We start from the raw sequence: 27,631 nt of genomic DNA, 5'->3' as shown, positions 1-27,631 counted from the left end.
GAAGCAGAAGCAAAGTGACAGCTGAACAGGAGAACAGAATCAAACAGGAAGGTCAAAGGTCAAACCAGCAAGTGCGTTAATATGAGACTTAAGAGGAAAAGCAATAAACTGCAGGTGTCATAGCGTGCCACTTCCTCCCAGCATCATTTTATAATCACTGCCTGTGAGCCATCAGCAGTGTTTCACTTCATGTTTCTGTGAAGCCTCGGCTGCTTCTATTCTCTGTATTTATTTTACTCACTGCAGACGCGTCATGCTCAGGAAGTCTACTCAGGAAGGACATCATCAGGGAAAAGCTAACTAACACATACTGTATGCAGTAATGTCACATATGGTCAAAGCAGAAGTGTATGAGATATTTAACTGTGATGTTACGTGATGCGGTCATATGGAGATAGGTTAGTGGAACTTACGAGAAACCTTTTTAAGAAATTAGTGGGAAATCATGTGGTATTTAGCAGGAAATCACAATGTGGTTTCCTGCTAAATACCCTCAAACGCTGCTCGTTTGAGGGAAAGTGCAGCAAGTCACAGGAGACTCTGCACATCTGCTCTTTAGCAGGGTGTCATCATTTTTGCTTTTCAAAATCCAAAACCTCACAGCTTCATCCACAGAAGATCAACAAATACAACAAAGAGGGTTATTTTGAAGTTTCTGATAAAATGAGGGGTCGGCACTCTTTAATACTAAAAGGACCATTTTTGAGCAACTTTTGACCAGAAAAAAACCAAACATACCCCCCCCCCCCCCCCCCAGCCTGAATGTTGCTCAGTGTGTTAGCCGTAGCGTGCTGCACCTCTCCCAGTGGAAACATTTAAAAACAAGCGTCATTTGCTGCTGGCGTGTTTGTGAGGTCACTCTGGTTACCTCTTTTTGGGGCGGGGTCAGTGGGATGTCCGTCTGGTGGTTCAAGTGGTATCTGAGAGGTCGGACCTGCTCTCCGTTCCTGCCGTCCACCCGCTCCATCACCGGAGTCCTGGACGGAAAGGCGAATAAATCAAAGAGACCCGGGCAGCTTTTCGTCCTGTCTGAACTCTGATGCTGATCATTAGCTTACATGTCCTTATATTCTCTGCTCTGATGCATTTCAGCTCTTTGCATTTTATTGGAGTTTATGTGTTTTTCACCCTTCATGGATGAACTCTTCAAAAAAGGGATACCAGCATCTAAACCACCACCGCACATATCTACCTGCCTACAGGTCACGTACACACAACAACAACAGCCACCACAGTTAAAGCTGCTGCAGGTTAGTCAGCGGGTGGTGGAGGGTGAACACGAGGAGGTCAGCAGCAGGAAGCATCTGTTTGTGTTGATAAACTAATAGAGTCACTCTGAACTGCTCTAAAACCACAGTTATGTTTTATAAATATATTTTTTATGAACACATCCGATTAGCACCTAAAGAAGTTAGAATAATATCTATTACTGTGCTTTATATTTGATTACTGGCTGTAGAAATCACAACTGTTGCCTGTATGTTGCTGCTGCTAAATGCTCATCATGTGTTTTAACAGGTTTTCCCATGACAGTTGCCAGCAAATATTTATGATATATTATATAAAACAGCACTGCCAGGCGGCTGTCTGTCTGCTGAGTGATTTACACCTGTAATAGAGACAAAGTGGACAATCAAGATGCGTGTGTGTGTGTGTGTAACTGCACTATTTCCCATTGTATTTCTTAAAGATAGAAATCTCTCCTCAGGCGATAAAAATGTGATATTGAACAGCCCTCTAAGTTCAGGTTTTTTTGTCAAGAGATGTTAGCACAGTGTGAAGGTCACATTTTGCATGGCCTTATTAAATATACTAAAATCATCATAGAGAAAAAGAAACAGCTGATTCTGAGAGAGTCAGGTGGGAACTTTGCATTTTTGGAAGAACCCAGTTAAGACTCAAAGCTGCACCAGGAAACTGTGCTCCTCTGGTTTCTGGATGTGCAGGAGGAGGAGGAGAAGATGTGGATCAGTGCAGCTTTAAGTCCTGAAGAGGTTTTGCTCTGCAGGTCTGAGCAGACAGTCAGTGAGGTGAAGGATGTGAATGAGGATTTAATGACAGTCAAAACACTTTAAAGTTTGAAAAATGCAAACCAGCAGCCTCATTCATCACCCATCAGTCCCACCACCTCACCTCTGTGACTCTAAAAGGACAAACTACAGACCAGGACCCAGCAGGTCCAGCAGTACCTGGAGACGTGGGTGGGGGCTAACTCCAAATCCCACATCTCACAGTCAGCCACACTGCATTGTGGGTAAGAAAAACACACATCAGAACCAGGCTGAAGATGAACAAATAGAGGAGATACAGCTGACAGATGAAGCTGACTCCTGCTTCAGATGATGAAAGAGATTTAATTGGGTTTACTGATCAGTAAAACACACACACACACACACACACACACACACACACACACACACACACACAGTCAGGTTTACCGGTTGTGCTGGCGAGCTTTGTGAAACGGGCTGTTTGGTCCCAGGCACAAAAGCCACTGACGAAAACGAGGGAACCGGAGAGCGAGGAAGAGGAGGACCACGGGTAGGATGAAGAGGAAGATGACAAGCAGGGCGACTCGGACTGGATCTGATTCTAAACACAGAACGATGAAGGATTAACTGCTGTTGCAGCAAAGATGAAGGTTGGTCTCATTTTTTAAATGTTTTTTCAGAAGCACCTCGAGCAGTTCGGGCCGGTCCGCTGTCCACGCTGCCCCCGTAACCCGAGTACTTGCAGTCCGGTGGAGCCCAGCCCACATCACAATGACAGTTCCTGTTGCTGTTACACACCTGAAACACAAACACAGAATATAAAGAACAACACAGACTGCTTCTAGTGTAATTCTGCTTTAAAGAAAAGAAACAATAAAGCGAGAGAGCGCACTCAAAAAGCTGGACGCAGCAAAGGTTGAAGTGCCCTAAACCTGCGTTCTTTCTAATGACCAGCAGGGGGCGACTCTAGTTATTAAAAGAAGTCTGAGGTCATAAAGCCAAAAGAGCCCACTACTCATTTGCTTTATGACCTCGGGAAACACTGGGCTGATGAGTTTACTGTCTTAGGCTACGTTCACACTGCAGCCTCAAGTGACCCAATTCCAATTTTTTGTGAAATCTGATTTTTTTTTTTTTTGCGTGGTCGTTCACATTTCCAAATATATGCGACTTGGATGTGATCTGAGTGTGAACAGCAGACAAACCTAAGAGTGTCCCGCACACGCAGTAGAGGATGCAATAACGTCACGTAGCGAGTGTGCTCAATGTTTGTGGAAGTCACATGTTTTCCTTCCCGCGTCCACGTAACGGGACACAGAATACTGACGTTTGTTGAGTATCAATGACGTGCAGATCAGATAAACGCAACCTGCCGTACAGACACAGGCCGCATTTGAAAAGATCGGATACGTATCGGATTTAGGACCACATATCCCAGTGGCCTGGGTCACATTTGAAAAAACTGGATCTGTGTTGTTCAGACTGTCATGAAAAGATCGGATACAGGTCGCGTGAGGGCAAAAAAATCGGAATTGGGTCACTTCAGGCTGCAGTGTGAACGTAGCCTTAGTCTCTACTTTCAAGTCTTACTGCAAATAAAGTGAAGTCCATTTGGGAAACCGTGGTCCCATTCTCACACACTGAAGCACAGAACAGGAGCTTCAGGATGCGATGGGCTGTTTTCCACTCACCCCGTGACCGTTGCATTTCCTGCGACACTCGTCTACACCGAACACTGACACATCCTGACACTTCTGGTTCAAACAAGCCTAAAACAGCAAAAAAAAAAACTATAAAATAGCATTTTAACAAAAGTTTCATTGAGAAATTCTTCCAGAATATTTGCAGCATCTAATCTAATTTCAGAGGAAATTTTTTTTATTAATTACAGTACAAATATTATACTTATGACTTTATGATCTTCATATTTTTATGCTTTTTATTTTTGCTTATTTACTAATTAACCACTGCAACTCATGAGCAGGCTAGCCTGTGTTTCATAAACGTCAGAAAAATGGTCTCATCTATTTAAACCCAGATTCTCCTGCAACCTTGCTGGGGCCGCATGCGGTGCCCTGGGCCACGGTGGCGGGGTCGGAGACGTCGTCACCCAGGTGGAAGAAGGTGCCTCTGCAGACCAGGTCGCTGTTGTTAAAGTGGACCCTGGTGGTGAGGATCTCCGCGTTGGTGCCCAGCAGGGGGCGGTCCCTCCCACCCTGACACTGGATCCTGCCGCAGTGAACGTCACTGAAAAAGACAAAGAAACATGACCGGAGGTGAAGGGAGAAAACGGCACACACATACAGAGGCATCATGGGATCTGTAGGCCTTCAGTGCAAAAACGCAGCAGTAACTTTGTGTACTCACGAGTTCCCACAGGGGACGTAGGAGCCGTTGGTGAGCTGACCGCAGTTTCCATATTTGTTTCCCTTTTTGTTCACAGATGAGAAACAGACGGTCGGAGCGCTGGTGGCATCTGAAGGCAAAGATATAAACCAGTCAAACAGAGAAACCAGAATGAAGAGAGTCAGCTAAAATAATAAGATTTTGGCTGAAAATTAACTTTAAACACAGTGACTGACTCAGATTGAAAGTTGACCTATTCTGCTTATTTCCAGATTTATTCTTGGACTCTGCTGAATGTGTGAAACTGAGTGCTTACAGGAGACTGAAGCCTGAATTTTTGGCTCACAGAAATGAGTTTTTCCATGTTTAATATGAACATCCGCCACTGGAACAGGATGCAGGGCAGGAAACGAGGAAAAGCAGAGCAGATTCAGTCTGAACTAAGTGGATGAGTACAAACTGGTGTCTTACTGGGTCCCCACAGCATCTGGCACTGGGTGTGCATGCTGGCGCAGACTCCACCATAGCAGTACGAGGCGCCCTCCTCACAGGGTTCCCCATTCTGCAGGAATACGTTGGGGGGGCAGTAGGGGGAGGAGCCTGTGCAATACTCGGGGAGGTCACACTCCCCCAGAGGATCACGACACACCGAACCCGCCGCTCGCAGCTGATGGGCGATGAGGAGGAGGAGGAGGGGTTAAACTGAAATACTGTCATGTGAAACATTTCCACTTTGATTTGTGGGCATTAGTATCAGCCTGACCTTGCAGTCCTGGCAGCAGATGCCATCAGATGAGCACTGAGCTCCAGGAACCAGCTGACAGGTGGAGGCGTTACAGCAGGGGTCCTCACACTCCTGACCAGTCAGAGCACACATCATCAAGAAGAAGAACAAACAAAAGTAACGTGTGTGACCTTTAATCCTCTGCTAGGAAAAGAGATGAAGAGTAACTGACTCTCTGCACTGACTTAACTCAGTAAAAACCTGCTTCTATAATTTCAAGTCCACTTGAAATTATAGAAGCAGGTATACAGGTGAGTACCTCCAGCAGGCCGCAGTCACACTCCTCTCCTTTCTCCACGTACAGGTTTCCACAGCGAGGTCCTCCCAGCAGATGCTCCGGCTGCGGCACGTTGAACAGACACATACCGCCGCCATGCAGCAGGCTGACAGACAGATCTGCGGCGCTGCAGCTGCTGAACTGCTGGCCCGGCATGAACCTGAGGTCAGAGGTCACAGGAGAGTGGTATTATAAAGCTAGAACCTAACTAGGTAAGTAAGCTACCTGGAGCCAAAGGACTGTTTGTGCTGCTGGTGCCTGCTGGAGCATTTTTAATGGACTTACCTGCATAAAAATATGGCACTGATACAGTTAATTATACTAGCAGACCATCCAAGAAGTCTGTGCTCCAATTTGGTGAGTAAAAATTTAGGATTTCTTCAGTCTCACACTTCAGTCTCATTTATGTGTTGAACAGTAGTTTAAATGTACTAATGTTTAACCTTTATTTAAGCAGAGACGGCTTTAAGAGAACATTCTTTGGGTGAAGGTGAAGCCACTTAGGGAAATGGGGGCAGGACTAAAAAGAAGTGTAGAAGTTTAAGGAAGCACAGGTCAGAAAACCTGCAGTCATTGCTAAGGATGCTAAACAGGTAAAATAGTCTGGTACTGACCCAGTTGAGGGCTCCATGATGCATCCCCCGAGCCGCGGCTCGTTCTGGCAGGAGCAGCGGCGCTCGGCGGTGTCGTGGCTCATCCCGAGGTTGTGGCCCAGCTCATGAGCAACAGTTGAAGCCACGCCCAAAACACTGACCAGGTGATCCTGAGAGGAAAAGAGGGGTTTTCTAAAACTTCAAACTTTGAATACAAATATTTAGCCACTAAATTGTAAAAGAAAAGATAAATGAAATATTTTTGTATATTTTCTTCCAGATTATCAAAATCTTTGGCCCTAATTTTATATATTTTTTTTAAATCTTGCCGTGGTTGATAATGTGGTTAAAAAAATGAAACTAAGAATAATCAATGAATCCTAAATAAACCCCGATTTAAACCAGCAGCTGTCTGAACTGTCATGAATCTGCTCAGAGCTCGGTCAGGAAGCCCGTGTCATGGCACTGGAACAGACTGGCCTTGTGATACAGGAAGTAAAGTAACCTGAGCTCAAAATAAAGGCCTACTCACCACGTTGACTCCGCCCGACCTGTCTCTGGAGCACATGGATGACTGAGATGCCATCCCCACCGTGGTGCCATCAAAAGACCCGCCCCTGTGAAGTACAAGTGAACCCATGACAATCCGGATCAGGAGCAATCTGAGACTTTTCATTTGGTAAATGCGCCTACATGACGAGCTGGGCGTTGTCATGGCGAAGACGTGGCAGCAGATCTCTGGTTCTCCACTGCAGGAAGTTGTTTAGCGTGTCAGTCGGACTCTTCTCCACCCGGATCTTGTTGCGGTCGCTCCAGATCTCCAGACCGGTGAGCGCCACGCGGACATTCAGAGGACGGTAGAACTGAAACAGGAAGAAGAGGCGGTTCAGGTACGCTGCTGCTGCTGTTACAGAGTTAGAGAGGCCGGCTGTGACAGGAAGTCAGATCTCACCCAGTCCACCTGGTTGGCCACGTCCAGCATGCGGTAGATGATCGTGTTATTGTTCTTCTGGTAATTCAGAAACTGTGGAGCAGATTTCACCTTTAGTTACACAATCTGCTATTTTACATCATGATTTAATAAAGATTTAAACTGCAAATAAAATAAGAAATATAAAGAAGGTAAATCAGCAGATTTTGGGATTCATTTTGCTAATTCTGATGAAACAAACTGCTGCCACCCTGTGTCAAAAATCTAGTAATGCAGGTAAAATAAAAAACTGATCCTGTAGAAAATTAATTTCTTGGACTTGCTGCCAAACACCCCTCATGTCTGATCCAAGCTCCGGGCTACAGGAGTTCCCAAATCCCATGAGCAACTACGAGGAACTGAGCTGCTCTGTGGCTCACTGCTGCATCTGTCTGATTCCCTTAAAAAATAAAACTGACTAATCTGTGAAATCCTCCTTTAGTGAGTTAAACAAGAAGCAAGTCAGCGCACACACACACACACACACACACACACACACACACACACACACACACACACACACACACACACTGACCTCCTGATGATCAGCCACCAGCACCAGTTCAATGTATTTGGTCTCAGACAGGATGTCTCTCTTCGTCTGCAGACATAACAGACAAAGGTCAGAGGTCAAACAGGACAATGAGGAGCATCTTTAGTGAGCAGAAAGTTTGATGTACTTGGAGTTTATCAGACATTTGCAGTTACAGTTGATTTTAATGACTTTCAACAACTACAGCAGTGAAATACTGTTTATACACGAACGCAAAAGCAATAAAACTAATGATGTAATAAATAATACATTACATGATATCACTTTTAATACCTTTTCTTGATTAATTGCACTTAAACACCTTCATTAAAACTGGTTGACATTCTAAGTTTTTAAAATATATCCACATAATTTTAATAAGACAGAACAGGACAAAAATGTTTATCCTAATATGATTTGTTGTGTTACTCAAAGCGGTGCACGCAGCTCTCGCTGTACTTTAATCTCATTATGAAGGTTTTCCTGCAGCACGGAGGACACGCCTCACTGCCTCACAGTTTGAAGGTCCATGTCCTGTTTCTCTCTCTCCCCTCATTTCTAAAAGGTCACAGATGACTGCCCCTCCCTGAGCCTGGTTCTGCTGCAGGTTTCTTCCTGTTAAAGGGAGTTTTTTCTTCCCACTGTCACCAAGTGCTGCTCATAGGGGGTCGTTTTGACTGTTGGGTTTTTTAAACGTGATGATTTTAAAAGTGATGAGGCGACAGTTACTGTAGTGGGTGTAGTCTACTGTCACTGACTGTGGATCAGAACCTTAGACAACTCCTCTTCAGAACTGAACTACTGGGTCTCCTGAGATATTATAACGCTCACCTTTCCAAAGCAGCACCTGTAACAGTCTGTTTCTGTTCCCTGATAGTTTGATCTGGAGTTTTTCTGACATGTGAATCTTTGTTCTACTGAAAGCATGTCTTATGCTGTGCGACTATAACTTACTGATGTGCTGCCTCAATCGGGATCAGCTCTCTATAAAACATGGTGGTAAAGTCTGGCTCACCCTGTGCGGGTGTGTGGAGCTGTGGATGGGGGGCACGGCAGTGTGAGACACTCCGCAGCCTCCTGCACCGTCACCCTCCAGGGGGCTGGTGGAGAACAGCAGGTGGACCCCTTCATCATCACCTCCTCCTCCTCCACCACTTCCTCCATTTCTGCCTCCTCCTCCACTCTCCCCTCCTGCACCCTCCTCCGCCTCTTCCTCCCCCTGATGGTGGTGGTGATGGTCCTCCTGCGGCTGTAGCTCGAAGCTCAGGGTGGAGTTGAGGGCAATGATGCCTCTGCAGGAGGAAACAGTGGTTTAATGGTATTCACATTTCTAAGGACAAATGCATTTGCTCTGTGTTTCAGTTCATCAAACTGAATGTCCACATCTATTACAGATCAGAGCCTCTAATTTCATAAAGTTTGAAGCAAAAGATCATTTACACACACACACACACACACACACAATAGGCACAGAGCCTCAAAACCAGTTTAGTAATTTTTTTTTTTACAAATTGATTTCAGTAAATTCATATTTTATTCAGTTTTACTTTTTGTTTTTATTATAAAGCCTATATTAAAAGTTCAGTTAGATTTAGCCCCAGCCCGGTGGCGTGGTGGTTAGCACTGCTGCCTGACAGCTAGAAGGGTTTGAATCTCCCTTGGTCTGGGCCTCTTTGTGTTTCCTCCCACAGTTACTGCGGTTAGGTTAATTGGTGATTCTAGATTGCTCATAGGCGTGCATGGTTGTCTGTCTCTCTGTGTTAGCCCACAGAGAGACAGGCTGGTGACCTGTACAGGGTGCACCCTTCTTCTCGCCCTATGATAGCTGGGGGGCTATCAACAACCCTGAACAGGATAAGCAGAAGAGAATGGATGGATAGTTTCATCTTATTTCCTGCTCCATATTCTACTGGAGTAGCTTTGTGTGATTCACGGCTCAAAATAATCCTTCTTTGCCTTATTCTGGACCACAGTGCTGCCTTTCAGCTCATCCTCTGTATGAAACAAGCTGGTTTGGCTCCTCCCACTTTAAGCAAGCCGTTGGGTGGGACTGCTATATTTACTCTCACTGACATCATACAGAGCCAAGAGTTGAAAAAAAAAAAAAAAACAGTCTGAAACTGAGTATTTAGAGCAGCTAAGCTTCACTGTAAATATTGATACCAAATAATGAAGGAAAACTGAACAGAATGGACTTTAACATAAGATGATGACTTCATAGATAAAATATTTTTTACCAGAGGAAGTAAGATGGCCATTGGGATTTTGAAACCAGTTACAGATAAATGATGACTCAGGTTTTCTTAGAAAAAACATTTGAGAAGCTGCATTTCATAATTCAGACTTCATGCTCTGTTCTGTTTAAGACTGAGGTAATACACCACAAAGCTCACTAAGCTGCAGAGATGGAGGAAATCTTTGTTCAGTTAGTTTTGTTTTTCCATGTTTTAAACGTTTGTGTTCTCAGCTGTTCTCAATAAGAACATGTTATTAAAAGTTATTAAAAGGTCTAAATCATGAGTATAATCTGTTCTGAGCTCACAGATTACTGTGTAAAGACTCTCTGAAGGCTGCCAGGCCAATCCTCTGACCATAAAGGAGTGGACCCTTTATCTTCACGTGAGCTGATAAATGACCCTAATAATGGTTGTGCAGCTCGCACATTTTCCTTTGCAGGTCGGAGGTCACGGCCATTGATCCGGATCAGTTTAGGCTGCACTGGAATGCTGATGCTTCATTTTCTGCCAAGACCTGCAACAGTAAGTCCTGGACTCTGGACTGAGCAGATTGGAGGTTTTCAGGTCTAAAGAGCTTCTGATTTTCACTGAAGAAAATGTACTTGTTTTGCCCATGGATAAACAGGAAGTGATACAGCAGTAAATTTCACATGGTTTTGGCTCACTGAACCTGAACATCTTGCAGTCTCAACGCACAGACAGCTGTCAGCAATCTGTCTGTTCATACTGTAAATATTCATATTTCTGTATTCAAATGAGGTCAGAGGAGCCTCGGCAGATTTAACATAACCGAGCAGCTGTCTGCCTGACGCTGAAGATGATTCTACAGCTCTTTTCCCATCAGCAGATATCTGCAGCTTCTGTTTTTCCAGAACAGGATGAGCATTTGGAAACCAGCGCTGTCTAAACAGGAGTACTTCCTCCTGAGCTGAGCTGTGCGCCTCTGTTTGTCTGACTTTATTTCTGTTTGAGTGTTTAATGGAGAGGTCCACCTCAGAGGACAGAAACTAAACTCTGTAAACTGTTTCTGGTCTTTTTCTTCAGAAAAGAGACATTCGCGTCCTTCTGCTCACAGACTGTAATCATATTTAATATATACAGAACCGTTTCACAACAGCAGCTTCTTTTAGGGTCGTATTGTAATGACCCTACAAAATTAGAAAGACAGACACTCTCCATGTTTACCATTAGGCTTCAAACCTTTCTGATAAAGCATATTAATAAAAAAATATTAAAGCAACACTTTTTAAATCAGAGTTTAGCATCAAGTCAGTTTACCTTCTGGGATATTGATCTGGTCAGTTAAGCATTAGAGGGGGTTGTTAATTAGTTTCAGCTGCTTTGGTGTTAATGAAATTAACAACAGGAGCACTAGAGGGGCAACAATGAGACAACCCCCCAAACAGGTGGTTGGTTACAGGTGGAGGCCACTCACATTTTTCCCTCCTCATCTTTTCTGACTGTTTTTCACTAGTTCTGAATTTTCCCTCTGTAGGTTGATCTTTTCATTTCCATTAAATGATGTGGCATCCTTTCATTCCTAACACATTAGGTCCCTATCAGTATATCCAGCATGATTTATTCCCATTGAGATCTGATTTTGTTTTCAGTGTTCCTTTATTTTTTTTTGAGCACTACAGTTAGCAGCCCTAACTGATCAGGTGATCTTCAGCTATCCGGTAGTTATGCTGCTAAAGGCTCAGGCTGCTAGCCTTCCCATGATGCACTAAGCCTTTCTCGTCCACGCCCTGTGTCACTGCCGCGTGTCATTAAGTTTTATCTTCTCTCTCCTCTGCGTTGTGTTTTGTCTTGCTCATTGCTCAGGGTCTCTCTATGTTCTTTTTTTCAGAAAGAAGAACAGTTCAGGGTCACCTAATCCAGATCTAATCATAAACTTTATCTAAAAGGAAGGTTTGAAGCTTAGTGGTAAAAATAGAGAGGGTGTCTCCTGATCCAAGCTGGGAGCTGGTTCCACAGGAGAGGGGCCTGATAGCTGAAGGCTCTGCCTCCGATTCTACTTTTAGAAAATCTAGGAACCAGAAATAAGCCAGCAGTCTGAGAGAAGTTCTCTGCTGAGACAATGACACTATGATGAGGCCTGACGGTTGAAGTGAGTAGACAGGCTGTCCTTCCTGTGGGGGTTTACTGACCGGAGTCCAGAGCAGGTGCTCAGAGCCACTCTGGACTGAGGGAATCCTCTGACGGTGCCGTGGTAATAACAGTGAGTCTGCAGACGACACAAACACAACAACATCTGTCACAGCTGGAGAGGTTCTACAGGGAAGGTCTGACAGGCTGTAGAGTGTTTGCTGACTCACCACAGGGTTGGCTGTTACAGACACTCCAGTACCATTGGGGAGGTAGTAGAAGACGTTTGGTGGTTTGGGCAGCAGGTCGCTGAAGAGTGGCAAAGGTCAAAGTGTATGAGAGACGTATCATCACATTAAAACAAGCGAGGCTACGTTCCCTCATGTTACATCCTTTCATATAACAAAGTGATTTCTCTGTGGAGAAACTCCAAGGTTTGAGTGGACGGACCTTCTATATTTACTGCAGATGGACTTTACTTCCCACACTAGACTCTTTAAGGTGGCATAAAGTCTCTGAGAATGCTGTCTTAAAGACAAACTCAGGGAAAACTAAATCAACTGTAAGCAAATTTCAAAAAGGACATGATTCATCAGTCGGAAACATGGAGTGTAAATGATAAGGATGACGACTGAGGGAGTATTCAGAATCAGACGGCAGCATTAAAAGCAAATATCCCCCGTGATGGCTGTACAGTGTTATCTGTAACATTTTACAGATTATAGCGTATGATATCATTACATTTTATCAGCTCATTGTGTCTTTCATTTCTAAAATATTAACATCACAGGCCTAGCAGGAGGTTCTGTACATGTGGTGTTTAAATATCACACTATTCATCAGACTCACTGGTTCTTCTCCAGGTCCAGCAGGAAGAGTCTTCCTCCCACCTCCAGCCCACACTGCAGCCTGTCAGGGTGACCATCCTGAGAACACAGGAAGAACAGTTCCTGCATTTACTGAGCCGATTAAACTCTGGAGGCAGGAAAGAAAAGAACAGGATGGAGCCCTTCCAAACCACACAAATACCCGAGACCAACAAGACGGATTTGCAAATTCAAAATGCTACTGGGGCACCTGCAGAGGTAAACAATGGGGAATAAATGACCGGGTAAGATAACTGAAACAAATACAGTGACACATGCAGCTGTGGGGTGGGGGGGGGTGGGGGGGGGCACAGTTCCTCACTGATATTTTCTCTCCTCTGTGTCAAATCACCCGCAGCTCTGCCAGTTCTGGCATTTTCACACATGCAGTGGAAGTCTGAACTTTTCCAGGCATCAGCCGACACAGCGAGAGCACTCCTGTCAGGGGCTTGATGTGTGTCTGCACCGAGCAGTGACCCGGGGGCTAAAACACTTCCAAGCATCAAAAAGTGCAGTTTGTCTGATGTCCACATGAAGCTGGTTCCAAAAGTGAGTCAGCCTCCATACACCCCCCCCCCCCCCCCCCCCCCCATGTTAAAAGGTCCAACTTTGCAGCAGAAATAAACATGCTTACAGCCTGATACAAAAAAATGGATTTTTCTTTTTAAATATGTATTGCAAATTAAAAAAGCATTTGGGGGGGGTGCACCTCGGCACAGTCTCAGTTCTGTTCCACTGTGGGGGGCGGGGGGGGGGGGGGGGGGGGGGGGGGGGGGCTTTTGAGCGACAGGCGAGCACAGGTGGCTATAGGTCTATCTCTCTGTACAAGATCAACAGGCAAACCCCACGATGATCAGCACATAACAGCAGGGTGCAAGATGCTAGCAGGCAGGGCATACATGCAACGCCATAACCAAGTAGCCAGCATAGTATACAGGAACATCTGTGCCAAGTATGACCTGGAAGTCTCCAGGTTAAAATGGGATACGCTCCCATGGGTGGTAGAAAGTGACTGAGCTAAGATCCTGTGGGACTTCCAGATACACACAGACAAGCTGGTGATGGCTAACCAACCGGACATAGCAGTGGTGGATGGAAGGAACTTTTATAATTGATGGGATTTAAAAATATGCTGAATTGTTTCATCTGAACTTTTGTAAATAAAATGATTACTGCATTATTCATCATCATCATCATCATCATCAATTTAAAGTATTAAGTCTTATAATTCAGTGAAGCTTGGAAACATTAACCCGCTCTGGTCGTTCCATTTTTCCTTTGTCCTAGTGACTTCCTTTTCTCTGGCACTGCAGAGTACATCCGCTCTCCAATCAGTATGTCTTCCTGGCTTAATGGAGCTGCTCTTTGAAGTGGGTGTACTTCCTGTGCAACAGCTTCGCGCTTTCTCCTCTCAGCTCCGGAGGAAGTGAAGGAGTGCGCGTTACTGGGTGGAACAGCAGTTTTCCTGTTAAACCGCCCTACATGGTGAGCAGCCACGTGGCAGTTTTTTCTTTTACAGTCAGTCCATCATACACTCTCATGGCTTCGCCTACCGCTATGCTGATGACTCCCGATTTTCCTGATAAAACCCTCACTGGACACTGAGGTGGAGGTACACACAGGTCTCGACCAAGCCCACAAGTTATTTATGTCCTATTAGAACTGAATACCACATGGCTTTGAAATCCCCTCCACCCACATGGTTCTAACATCAGGTAGATGAGGATTGTGAGTCAGGTTTCCTACACACAATGAAACACTTTTGCCCATCATTGGACAGATAACTTGCTTAAAAACAGTGCTGGTCAGTATGATTTGTAAATTTGTATAGGACTATGGTAATTTCACAGTATATTATGGTATTATAAATAATATTATTTATGCATTTCTGCCTTTAGGTGAGCTTTTAGGTTTACAATTATTCATTCATCTCGGGGTTCTAGTAAGCGGATGATCGCCCGGCGCTGCGCCAGGCTGAGAATTTCAGCTGTTAGCTACCAGAACGGATTGCTATCATCACAGTTTGCTAGCAAGCGGTTGTTCCCGAAAATGACATGAATCAAATCCCGGGAAATGACGAGCCATTTCCCGGGAATCCCGGGAAAAAGTTTATTTATTTTTTTATTTTAATTAGGCCTTCTGTAGCCTGTGTCGGCCTTAACCTATTGTGATATTGTAGAGGTAGCTTTCCAGCTATGTCCTGTTATGCCCAGTAGGGGGTAACGTCGGCTTGATTAACGCAATAAAACCTACATCTCGAGATTGGAGTGCTCGAGCTATGCGGTGTTGTATCGTTCCTCAACACTCCCTTAACAAATATAATTAGAATATTCCTCCATTGTACATGGAATTATACCAAGCTATTTTACAATTGCTGGTGCAAAACAATACGGTTCATCTCCACAGCATTGATAAAGGCTCAGCCACGCTGTCGTGGCGACATCTGTTGCGCTATATCTCCACCAGTGGAACGCTGTAATAGTCATTGAAAAGTTAACTACCGTACTACACTATAATATGGCATAACACAGGGCCTTGAGTAATGCACTACGACTTGGTCATTGCCATTCTGGCAACAACAAATTTATAACACCGTGTCTGAGGGTTAAAGTAGGTTCGCTGTGAATCGTCTTTTGAAAAACTGGCCGATCCTTATAGCCTAAAAAATATACATTTTACTCAACTCCACTTTAAAAGCGAAATATGTTAAAGCAATCTATTTCATGATAATTTCTTCACACATTAGGCCCGTATCCTAATTCATGATTGTTAGTAAGCGGCTGCAAACGAGGAAAAGAAACACTCGAAGTTAAACAGATATTTCTTTATTGTTCAGGACAGGCATATTTTATAGGCTATATAATGCAATATAACAATATATAATAGTATAAAATTATATAATACAAAATACCTTAGGGTAAACACATTGCCTACGATTTCAACAAATTAAAGAGGAAAAAAGTACAACTGTGTAATACCTCTATTAAAACCCTTGAGATGAAGGCTGAAGCCTTAAACGGAGGCTGAACGTGCCTGAAATGAAGAGTAATGCTTTTCGCATTAAACGAACCCTTCTCTCAATATTTCCTTAAATTTAACTTTCTGAAGCTTTCTTTTCTTTCTGAAAGTCAAATCGACGCGCGCGACTTTTTTCCCGGTTTCCCGTCTAACGTTTCCCGGGAAACGGGAAATGGTTCTGATCGCATTTCCCGGGAATCCCGGATCCCGGGATTAAACCCTAGTTCAGACCCACCCACAGCGATGGTCGAGTGCAGAAGCATCACTAGCAGAAATGATGGTTTAAAAGCCGCAGACACAGTTCTGCTCTCTTTTCTTCATCCTTGCAAATTAGTATTACAAATAGTTCATGTTTCACAAATTACTGCATGCTGAAATGTTTGCCCTGTTGAAGTGCATATTCAATCTTAAATAATATGACTTGAGACAAATAGAACTTGTGGGAAATTAATACAGCTCCCCTCTCGAAGCACACAGCGCTCCTGGCAGTCAAACTTTATTTTCTTGCACAAGTGCATAAACTGCTCACAGCTAAAATATGCACTTGAAAAAGGAGCAGCTGTACAACTCAAAGCCAACTGCAGAACAGGACCACCACTCCTCCTAACCAATAATTAACAATGTTCAGCCTTATTTTTGCACAAGAAGGATGGGACAGAAGTTCTGGAAAGATGGACTGACTGAGATGGAATGAATCATTTGTGGACTTCACCTCCAGTCCTGCAGGGTTTATGCTTTAATATCTGAAAGCAGATTTTGGGTGGAGTAGTCCTTTAAAAATGAGCAGAATTCCCCTCTGAGGCGTGTTTGTTTTCCCCACCCATCTGTACTTTGTACTGCGGCGGGGTCAGATCATTGTGCAGCAGGATGGAGGGGTGGGAGTGCGTTTGTTGGCTGAGTCATGTTCGTTTCAGCTGGGAGGGTCTGACTTTGAGGACGGGCAGCAAAGAGGAAACTGAATCACAGCAAACTAAACTCTGCAAGCTGGACCTCCGATTGGTCCACCCAGAAAAGCATGACAGCGCCCCTAAAGTTCATTTTATTACTGCTGAAAGAATCAGCTGGGACTTTACTTGCTTTTACAAGTCTAGCCCCCCCAAAGTCCTCCATATAATTACATGAAAGCAAGGAAGCAGCTGGCAGACAATCCAGCACAGTTTATTACTAATCAAAATTAAAATGGAGAACATATTAGTTATTGCAATTATACAACTCAAATACAAGGATCTTGTCATTAAAGAAACAAGTATAATGATAGGTGTAAAATGGTTCAGAGACTGACTGCAGCGGAGTTACCAAGACAAAATAAATGAATAAATAAATAAATAATCTGTGCAAATGAGGCAGAAATGTGTCTGTCAGTGTTCCTGCTGAGTGGCTTTTATAGTGTGGAGTCGGCCAAATTTGCCTGTAATCAGATCAGTGTGAAACACAAAACTAGAGCTAAAACCTGCTGAAATTCATGTGATCTAACAAGATTTCTTCAGTGGAAATCAGAAACTCTACATTTCTATCGACATCTTCCAGAAGGTTAGAGATCCTGACTGAGGTTCACGTCCCCTTGCAGTCATCGACCTCAGCTCACCGCTCCTTCTCTGCCAGGTCGCTCTGAATGTTAATGTGGTTGAGACGCTAAGACCTTTGCGATTGGTTTTGCTAAATTTGCTCCTTGCGTTTTTTGTTTTTTTCCTCCCCCTTGGTGCTAATTGGATTCTCTTGTGCTTAGAGTCACTGTCAACTGCCTGCCAGCTCCACCCTTCTCCTTCTCCTCGGCTCACCTTCAGCTCCACTGAGCACTTGTCTGCCACACCACGCTCACTCTGCCTTCCCCATCAGTCATCTGTCTGCTCGCCTGCCAGCTCAACTCACACCGAGCTTTCAGCCACAAGAGTTAAAGACTTCTCTGTTTACACGTGCATTATGGTGTACAGCGACTCTTCAACGGCGCATAATCTTCACATTTACACTATTTTGCATCCTTATGGAACAGCAGAGCAATTTCTTTAAAATTTTGAAATATTCATGAGTTTTTACAAATTGTAAAGCATTCAGTGGGCCCCACTGGTGAGACGGTGCTGTTCCTCAAGAATCTGGGTGAGAAACCTGAGGTAGCACTATTAACACACTGTTAACCTCCTTTCTATGCTGTGCAATGAATGATTCAACCCAAACTAGGGATGTCCTTAATGACTAATTTACAGAGCATTTAAACAAGCAGAGAAAAAAAGAAAAAATTAGGACTGGTCGACTAGTCTAGAAGTAAGAAAACACTGATAAAGCATTCAAAACTGAGCAGTGTGATGGACGAGGCTGCATCTGTCAGAGCTGCAGGCTTAACATCTTAGATAATTCCTTTAACCATCCAGCAAGGGCAGCAGCGTTTAAATATCTCGTTAAAAAGTTGTGCACGTCCCGAGCTCTAACGTGAGAAAAATACAGCCCAAGAGCGACAAACCATCGTAATCTTCTCCGGCCTGCGAACCATTGAAATGAAACCAAAACAATCAGGATAAAATCTATAGCAGACAGCCTCGTGCTGTTTCCCACCTCTCACCCTTTTAATATCTGTCGTCCTGTGTCTCAAATTATCAGTGAACCCAAAAATGTGTTTTAATACTTCAAAGACGCTTCACGGGTTTCACTTTATCATTTTTTCTTTTATTGTTGTCAAATTTTAAGCTGCTTTTAGTCAAAGAAGTGATTTCTGTTAAAAGAGCTGAATGCAAACTGGCATTAAGGATGAAAACAAACGAATAAAGGTATTACCTGCAGGTGGGCGGGGTCGGGGTTTTAAAGCATCAAATTTCCAGTCAGCCAGCAGTCACACCTTTCACTGCCCGACCAATCAGAAATCAGTGCATAAACACAGCTGACTCAAACAGTACAAACCTAATTATGACCTCTCCTCTGTTTTCACTCTCTCTCTTTTACCTCTCACTGTGTTTCTCAGCCTCTCTCACCATCTGTTAACACCCTCCCTTCCTCATATGTTTTTCCCTCTTCGCCCCTAAACTCGCTCTCCACGCAGTGAGGTCATGTCTCTCGCCCGGCCTCCAGATGATGTCAGAGCTGCAGAAAATCTGGGTGAGGCTCAGAGCTGCCGACCACAACAGAGGAGGGAGAAAAGCAGAAAAACAAGGAGGAGGAGGAGGGAAGTGAAATGGCAATAACAGAGAGAAAGCTGGGGCCTGTTTTATGTCTCCATCAAGTTCACAGTGGCGAGATGTCAGGAAGATACAGGAGAAGCATAACGTGAGGCACCTCCAGTGACAACTAACAAAACAACCTCGACAAAACGAACAGAAACAAGAGCGCAGAGTTCACCTTCATGATTGTTCCAGCTTTATGAAACCTGAAGCATGAGTCACATGAAAGAAAGCAGCTTTATTGCTAACAGTTTTCACTCCAACAGGTGTTTTTCTCAAAGCTGATGGGCTCTGGCATACAATTACAATGGTCTCACTACACAATATCCAGAATACTGAAATATCTTTGAAAATGGAGTACAAAGATCATCCCTTAGCAAGAGTGATCACCCCAGAGTAAAGGACGGTCCTAAAAGACTGAGCATCTGACCGTGGGGGAAACTGGTGGACAACAGTGAGCAGTTCTCCTCAGCTCATCATGGTCTCACCTCCCTCCCCTCACCTTCCAGAAAGTCAAGGCAGATAGTTGCCCCTCCCTGAGGATGGTAGTTCTTCCACCCCCCATCACAATGTGCAGTTGTATGGGTCCAGCCTAAGATGAGTCTTGTGGGTGTGTGCACAACAACAGGCTGAGATGCAGCGGGCTCACATGCCTTCAGAGGCTTGCACAGTAGCCACTGGGAGAGCGGTGAAGATCCAATAACCAACCAAAACCAAAAGAGGGCCAGGTGACAGACCCTCAGAGTTCAGGAGATGACCCCTGATGATCCTTTCAAAGGGTCACCTATGGAAACCTTTGATAGCTGTCACTTCCTCTATATATATCTTGTTGGCCATTTGCCCTCTTTCAGTCATTTTTGCCCTTTTAGAAAGGGGCAAACACCCCACACAGCTATGAAAAAGGAAAGGTGTGTCTGATAACATAAGAGCATTGTAGCTGAAATAAAGTAAAAGGTCATTTCCTTAATTATAATTATCTTAAGTTCATTAGATCTCTGCACATGCAGCCAGCAGCAGCTAGGCACAGGTATTCATCATGTAAGCAGAACTAGATTTCTGTCTTCAATATGACTCAAACTGTTCACTCAGAGCTGCACAGGTGATGAGTCAGACACACTCTTGCTGAGACCGTTGGCGATGGTTAGCTGGTCAGACGGTTTGAGGTTTTCGTCCTTTAGCCCTGCTTCTGCTTTCTCCTCCTGAAATCCCCAGTTCCTCATGGCTGGGTGGAGTTGGGCTGGGTGGGGGTTTCTACAGGAAATGATTTCAGAGCTTCTGTCAGCAGCACAGGAAGTGTCCGTCCCCTAACGCCGCTCCTTCCCCGGCCTCCGCTTCATCCCTCCTGCAGTGAGGTCTCAGCGTTCCTACAGGAAGCTTCTGGTGAAAACGCTCCGGCCTTCCTTCCTCTCTCAAACAGTCGTAACTCTGAAGTAAACGGTGAATGGACTGGTTCCTATGTAGCGCTGTTCTACTGCACCTGAGCCCTCAAAGCACAAAGCATGTCTCAACATGTCCTTCTACATCTAACTGTTTTCTATCTAACATTCACACATGTTCACACTCCGACAAACACATTGGGAGTATCCTGCCCAAGGATACTTTGGCACACAGATCCTGAGTAGATAACCTGCTCTACCTCCTGAGCCACAGCCACCCCATGTCAGCCTGAACGCCAGGAGGAAACTGAGATGACGGACAGGAGAACACAAAGCGATGAATTCCTGCTCCTCTCCCTGCAGAATAAACTCAGCAGCTCTGTCATCAGTCTTTGTGACAAGCTAAAATAAGTTTGAGGGTTCCTGTTCAGTTCAAACAGACTTTATCCAGCATTAGCTACATTATCAATAAATCACTGTTGCGGAAAAATAAACAGGGTGTTTTCCAAAATAAGGCTGCAACATACACAAAGCTGATCATCATCTGCTGCTTCAGATTTCAGCCAAGTGATGTTAACTAAGAACAAATGTTGTAGACTGCTGCAGAGTTGTGTCTGCGCTGCAAAGCAACACAACTATTTCAACTGCCTGAAAACGCATCACAAACTGCAATATAAAGAAAGGTCAAGAAAAACACTGCAATGGTTGCTGGTGTGAATTGTCCAACATCCACTGTGAAGACCATAAAAGTGGACCTGCTGTGTGTCATCATCACCAACACAATCCCATTCCATCTGGCTGAGAACGTGTCACACTGAGTAACAAAGGCCTTCACACACCTATTTTTCTACAGTGGCAAAACTCTGTGCTGCAAAACGCTGCAGGGAAACAGAGAGGCGTCTCACAGCTGTCCAGTACTTTGGTGCGATCACACAGTCAAAGACTTCATGTTTTGTTAGTTCTCTTCTATCAGATGCACTGACCCCACACTTACTGGGTGACTTTTGGGAAAAAATAAAAACTTTTACAGACTCTTGGTTAAACTTTGTATTTCACCACAAAGTCTGACCACATGTGGCGTCCCTACAGTCAGCTGCAGCGATGAAACAATCGGTCTTCCTCCCGCGGCTGTCATCTAATCCTGATGTGGCTCTGTCACATCATCCTCCTCGTCTGACCGCCTGTCTCCGTTTACTTTGTCTCACACACTTTTCCAGTGTTTCCCACAGATTTAGGCTCTTTATGTGAAGGTGTGGGGTGTGCGTGCATGCTAAAGGAGGCTGAATGAATTACCAGATATTTATGCTTCTAAGTTTCTCCTTTACAAAGTAAATAAACAGATTAATCAGCTGTATTTCCAAGGAGTCTCTTGGCCTGCAGATGAACTCCACCTCCTCCATGCTGGACTTCAGTTGGTAGTCCTTGCTCTGCAGCCTCAGTGAGTTTGGTGTAGCGCCACATGAACCAATCAATCCTCTAACCGCTGTAGATTCCAGTTACAGTAACCCTCCAATTTGCAGGAGACCTCCAGAGACGGAGGTCTGCAGCCGCTGACTGCAGTCCAACACAGTGGACTTGGAACGTGTTCACCTACAGGAGGAGCTCCTCTCTGGGGCAACTGACTGTGGACAGCATCGCAGTCTCAGAAGGATACTAACATTTTTTAAAAAGTGAGAGTCTACAATGCTGGCAGTTGTTAATAGATTTTGTTTTTTATTGTGGCTCAGAGTGGATCTTTGGAGGAGGACTACACACACAAGCTGGTCCCTGCGCTGTAAGGGCCCTCAGTCTGCATAATCGTTGACAGAAATCCCTTCTTTTCTTGTGTTATATCACCATCTGAAGAACAAACTGTTTATTGTGCTTGTGCAAATTCCAATGCAGATGATTTTTCTTTTTAAAGGTCACCAAACGTTTCTTTATGCAGGATGAACTCTGCAACATACCTGAGTCACACGCCCAAGTAAGAGCTCAGGAGCAGATACAGTGGAACTGAACTGAGCTCGTACCGAGGTGGTCTCATTTTTAGGACAGGTGCACCCCTAAAGCCCACCCAGCGCAGCACATGGAATAAATGATATTCTTTCTAAAACAAAAATATTCTTTAAAAAAAAATAAAAAATTATTGTAGGAGACTTTTCCTATTCAGACTGTCTCTGTAGTTTTAATGCAGTCACCAGTACCTGTCATCAAAGTTTAATAAAGTTTTAACACAAAAAAAAGCTGTGTTTATATCAACAGTCAGAGCTCCAGGACCGGCTCCCATGAGGCGGTACGCCCTTCATGTCATGCCCAAAATACCCGCATCAGGTAACCACGATAACAGATGGGAGGGTTAAATCAGCTTTTGTTTTCTTAAATAAGGAAGGGAGGTTTGTGTTTGAGTGTGTGTTTCCCACCCATCCCAAACACTGAGTTCCAGCTGGAAACCAGGCTGAGCTCAGGACCAGTGAACCACCACTCAGAGAGAAATAATGAACATTTAGTACCACTAATAATCCAATATAAAACTGTGAGCCATTAAAGTCCACAACAACTCCAATAACAAACCACTAAAACCAGTTTGAAATGCCATTTTCATTCCACTGACCTGCAAAGCTTCTGCGAGGCTCTGTCTCTGTCCGTCCACCAGAACGAAGGGGCGAGTTTTCGCCAGCAGTGGGTGCTGCCCTCTGTCCACACCTGAGAACACAAAGACAGCTTCTTACTGGGAGAACTGGAAACACAGGGTTCTAGACAGAGGCCAGCACATACACCAGTATCATTTTGTTTTTATGGCTAAATTTTATACTTAGCAATTACTAAAAATCAATCTGAGAACACCACTGAGGTCTGCCATCTGTGAGCCAGTCAAAGGCAGTCTGATCTCTCTGAGGACAAAGTCTCTGTAACAGAGGACGCACAATCAAGGTGGAGCGTGCAGACGGACACTTCAGCACCAGCTCGTGTGAATTCAGCAGTCTGGTTTTGGTTTCTGGGTGTTGCTCAGACGGGCTGATCGCCGCAGGACGCAAAGTCATGTGTACATTACAGCAGGTTACAGGGAGGCAGTCAGATTAGCTACCATGGCAACATGCCAGGCATTAAATTAGAAGGATGTCAAGGGTTACGCCCATTTGCACTATCTTTGTAACCACCCTCATTAGCATACGCTGTTCCCTCCTGTAGTGCTTCAGACAACCTTCATCATGCACACCCTACACTGGGCATGTTTGCCGATGTAGCTTATTAACACGAACTGTTTAACCCATAAATAAACAGCTAAACGGAGTTTAAAAAGGGACTGAAGAACCAGAAAAATCAGCTGACATCCATCCAGATATACCCACCAATCATTTTGTTAGAACCCCTGCAGTCCTTGTTAACCAAGTGCTCTGAATGGACTCTGATTAATGAGCTCTAAAATGGAGAAGGCAGCTGACACGGACATTAATGACATTCCAATTTAACTTTTCTCTCTTATTCATCATTTTAGGTAAACAGAGCTGAAACTAGGACCGTGCAATTAGTCCGATTTTAATTCCAACTAAAATTTAGGCTTCCAGTGATAATTAAAACAAGACAGAGATAAAAAGATGATTATGTTTTGGAAATATTCTCGTTTTGCCTTCCAGCACAGCCCTCTGCTTTACTTCTGCACCTCCAAAGTCCAAATTTATAACAAACCAAACTGTGTCATGTTTAGTTTATTTTAGATTTTACTTTTCAGTATTTTTCCCAGTTTAATTTTAGTTAAAGTTCAGAGAAATTCAATTCAATAATGAATCAATTACTCTTTTAAGTCTACCCCAGCTTTGGGAAAATAGTGGATTCATTATTCATGATCTCAGTGCTGGCAAAGATTAAGGTCACCGTCACCTAATCTTGGAAATGCTGAATAAAAATGCCTCCAAGTGGGTCTCACCTCACAGATGTGTTGCTATGGCAACCAATCCAAAAACTGTTTGAAAGAAGCAAAAAATCCAGGATGGCGACAAATGGTCAACAGTTTAATCCAGGTGAAAGGTTAATCCACCTGCTGGGCTCCTGGCCCTCTGACACCGCCCATCGTGTCAGACAAACGGTGAACGCGGCCATCACAGCTCTGACTGCACAAAGGCAGGACCTCACTGGCCCCGAGGCCCTCACACCCAGAGGTGAAGAACCACATTGGTACCCGCAAAGGCAGAGTTACAGACACTGTTACACACACACACATGAACAGGCTGGCAGACTGTTTCCACCAACAAGACTACAGAGCATGAAACAATCCTTTACTGACTGTTTTAGTGCATTATATTGTGCAACAGGTTTTTTTTTTAATCTATATTTTTGGGCTTGTCCTGAACTAAAATTGGCCCTGAGGAGGATCACTATGCACACAAGCAACACTGCTCTCCATACAGTGGAAGGCACTGTGCTATGTTATTTACAGGTCTATGTATTTTCCTGTTCATTTGATACACCAAAATAAAAAAAAAATTTATGTATAATGAAACTCCAATAAATAAATAAATAAAGTCATTTCCATCCACTGACCCACTTCAATTTCGTGATGTTCCTTTGGGGGAAAAGCCCGCACATTTGGGGTTTTGGATATTCAAACATGCAAAATATAGTTTTTAAAAATCCATATTACTGTATTAAGTATAGTGTGTGCAGCTTTATGGTTATTTTCTTGATCATTACTGATTGTAGTTTATTTTAATCTAAAGAGCTTCCTTTTCTTGTTTTCTTTTCATTATTTTCAATAAAGTTTTTTTTAAAAAGACGGGAGTAAATAAATTTACTTTTTTTTTTTAAAGCTCCACGAGGTATATTCATGACTGCTTTCTCCTCAGTCGCCAACCGTTACCTGTCACCGTGGCGGTCAGACTGTCGGTACCGTCCGTCTGTCCGTCCAGAGGCAGAACCCGTACATCCTGCGGTGCGTTCAGGGACCGGCAGCCGATGAACGCAGCACGGCCACTGAGCAGCAGCAGCAGCAGCAGCGGCGGCGGCAGCAGCCCGGCAGCTCCGCTCATCCTCACTGCGTCACCGGCAACCCGCAACAGGTTGCTGCTGTCCTGTGTGTGTGTATGAGGCAACCCCGTCCCGCTCCCGTTACCTCACCGTGTCCAAGCACTGGGAGAGGACCCGCTGAAACTCCATGCCGCTTCTATTCCATGTAACACCCACATGAGGGACCGTGAGCTGTCCCGAACCCCGGGCGGATCAGTGTCCGTTAGTAGTAGGAGTGTGCCGGGGAATCAGCGGTCAGGTTCGGACCGCTATCGGTGAAGCTCCAGCCAAATTTATTCCTAAAGCCCAAAAATGACCGTCAGCACCGGGAAGACTCCGTCAGCGTAGATCAGTCCAACCGTCCAGAAAGGCCTGAAGCAGCTCATTCACAGAGCGCGCCCGGGACCGCCCGCGTTTATACCGGGACCGACGGAGGCGTCATCAGGCTGACCGACAGGACCGGAAACGCACCGACACAGCCTTCAAAATAAAACAATGTCAAAGTACATGTTTATACACGCTGCATAGACGCTCATTTCTAACACGGATCATACAAGAATATAAAGCAGTACATTCAAATTCAATACTTTTCTGGTTAATTCTAGATACTTTATTTCAGTTTTAAAATAAAAATATTTTAATGAAATTAATAACTATAAGTTCCTCATCAAATGGCTTATCAAATTGGGTTATGAAAGATTTGACATTACTACCTACCTACCTATCTATCTATCTAGATCTATCTAGACGGACAGTAAAGTAAATAATATATTTTATAACCCAATGTTTTTGTGTGAAAATGGAAAGAAAGTATCTAGTATTAACCAGGCAAATATTGAATTTGAATGTATAGCTTTATATTCTTACAGAAAACTTCAGATTAAACAATTAAAAAAAAAACATTGCTCACGGGAAAGTTTTTGTTTTATAACTTACCTTTCCAATGAGCAAGATACTACTTTCTTGTTTTAATAATAAAAATGAGAAAATGCTTTTTGTGTAAAAAATTAAATAAAAATAGCATGTTTCTATCATGGTGGTGGCATTGTGCAGTCACTACAGTATTTGTAGTGTACTTACTGCCAGGCAATTTGAATTCATTTAAGGTAGACAGTAAAGAATATATATATATATATATATATATATATATATATTATGAATCATTTTCAATCACATGTGCATCAGAATTTGTGCATGTATTAGATCAGTGAAAACAAATTGAGACAAACAGAAAATTGCCTTTAAAATTACTTTATTTGCTGTCACAACAAGCAACATGAGTAAAATTGCAACATGAGCTAACACAACGGGTACTAATGAAAGAAAGTTACAGAAAAATCTCTTGCACTAAAAAAAGCCTTTACTTTGAGAATCATAACAGGAAGCAGAATTTACCCCTCTGAATGGCCCACAAGCTTTTCAGCTGCTACGATCTCTCTGATGCACACTTTAGACACATATTCATTCTCTGCAGACTTCCATCACCTGTTACCCAAACTTCATACTGACATTCACTCATTTACCAAAGCCAGCGTAAAAATATATATGGTTGTGCTATCAGAGAATCACAGAGGTTCCTTTTACTTTGTTTTGCTTGTTTGTTTTTCCATTGTTATCCATCCATCATACAGGCAGTGTTCTTTGACAGAAGAGCCAGCTGAGTTCAGCATCTGACTAGGATGCTGCCAGGACACCTCCCAGCTGAGGTGTTTGGAGGAGATGTAAGGAGACCCTCGTTGCAGACCCAGGACAAGCTGAAGTCTGGTCTCTGCTTAGACTATGGGACAATGCACATTAAATCACACTGGCTCTTTGGCCACAGGCTAATATTCATGTGCAGGTCCTTACAGGTTGATGCCATGTACAGACAGCAGAAGAAAACCAAAGAAACCAAATGATGCGAAACGTGTTCCTTACAGGGACTAGTTTCAAATCAGCTTTTAATGGTGTTCCCGCGGTCCACATGGCAGGCTGACAGCTGAATAATCGGTGTGTTCAGGAGGATTATGGGTCACTGGGGTCAGAAACAGTTCACGGAGCCCCTCAGAGGAGCACAGATGTAAACTGATCCTGAGTCAGACTGAAACCGTGAGCAAAGCGAACGCAGCACGTGCTGCTCCTGCTGCAGCGATCAGCTGATTACATAACTCCTCTGTACATACAGCGAGTAATCGGATGAGTATAACTGTATAACAACTGTACTTACTGTACAGTTTAGTTAATGACTGGATTGTTCTTTCATTAGGAGCTCAGTTTGACCCTGCTGATGCTTTTAAAGGGTTTTATGTGAGGTAAATACATTCAGCAGTAGGTTACCATGGCAGCAGGATACAGGTATTCAAACTGGTGAAGAAAAAATTTTTTTTTTAATAATTTTTATTTATCCATTTTAAAACAACATTGGATAGCTCAACGCTAATACAACAG

The 27,631-nt window shown here is 43.9% G+C and overlaps 1 protein-coding gene across 3 annotated transcripts in view; it reads right to left on the bottom strand.

Moving 5' to 3' along the window:
• Nucleotides 1-25,664, bottom strand: part of adam15 (ADAM metallopeptidase domain 15) — a 31,455-nt gene extending 5,791 nt beyond the window's left edge. For 2 of the 3 annotated variants that reach the window (XM_030750188.1, XM_030750190.1), the window contains exons 1-20: nt 25,059-25,664; nt 22,815-22,906; nt 12,668-12,744; nt 12,049-12,127; nt 11,881-11,957; nt 8,509-8,785; nt 7,497-7,562; nt 6,944-7,015; nt 6,685-6,854; nt 6,524-6,608; nt 6,013-6,161; nt 5,381-5,558; nt 5,101-5,193; nt 4,809-5,004; nt 4,359-4,467; nt 4,043-4,238; nt 3,683-3,760; nt 2,678-2,789; nt 2,439-2,592; nt 869-977 (exon numbers count right to left, since the gene is read on the bottom strand). In XM_030750188.1, the coding sequence (XP_030606048.1) occupies nt 869-977; nt 2,439-2,592; nt 2,678-2,789; nt 3,683-3,760; nt 4,043-4,238; nt 4,359-4,467; nt 4,809-5,004; nt 5,101-5,193; nt 5,381-5,558; nt 6,013-6,161; nt 6,524-6,608; nt 6,685-6,854; nt 6,944-7,015; nt 7,497-7,562; nt 8,509-8,785; nt 11,881-11,957; nt 12,049-12,127; nt 12,668-12,744; nt 22,815-22,906; nt 25,059-25,227 (2,538 nt within the window). In that variant the 5' untranslated portion in view covers nt 25,228-25,664. Of the gene's footprint in view, nt 1-868; nt 978-2,189; nt 2,244-2,438; nt 2,593-2,677; nt 2,790-3,682; nt 3,761-4,042; nt 4,239-4,358; nt 4,468-4,808; nt 5,005-5,100; nt 5,194-5,380; nt 5,559-6,012; nt 6,162-6,523; nt 6,609-6,684; nt 6,855-6,943; nt 7,016-7,496; nt 7,563-8,508; nt 8,786-11,880; nt 11,958-12,048; nt 12,128-12,667; nt 12,745-22,814; nt 22,907-25,058 lie in introns of all 3 variants that reach the window. The other variant, XM_030750187.1, reaches the window with a different exon arrangement.
• Between the last annotated feature and the right edge of the window lie 1,967 nt (nt 25,665-27,631).

Source organism: Archocentrus centrarchus, chromosome 16, assembly GCF_007364275.1.
Source record: "Archocentrus centrarchus isolate MPI-CPG fArcCen1 chromosome 16, fArcCen1, whole genome shotgun sequence".
In the NCBI taxonomy this organism is placed as follows: Eukaryota; Metazoa; Chordata; class Actinopteri; order Cichliformes; family Cichlidae; genus Archocentrus; species Archocentrus centrarchus.
Note: the sequence above shows the minus strand (reverse complement) of the source record. Positions and strands in the feature narration are given on the sequence as shown.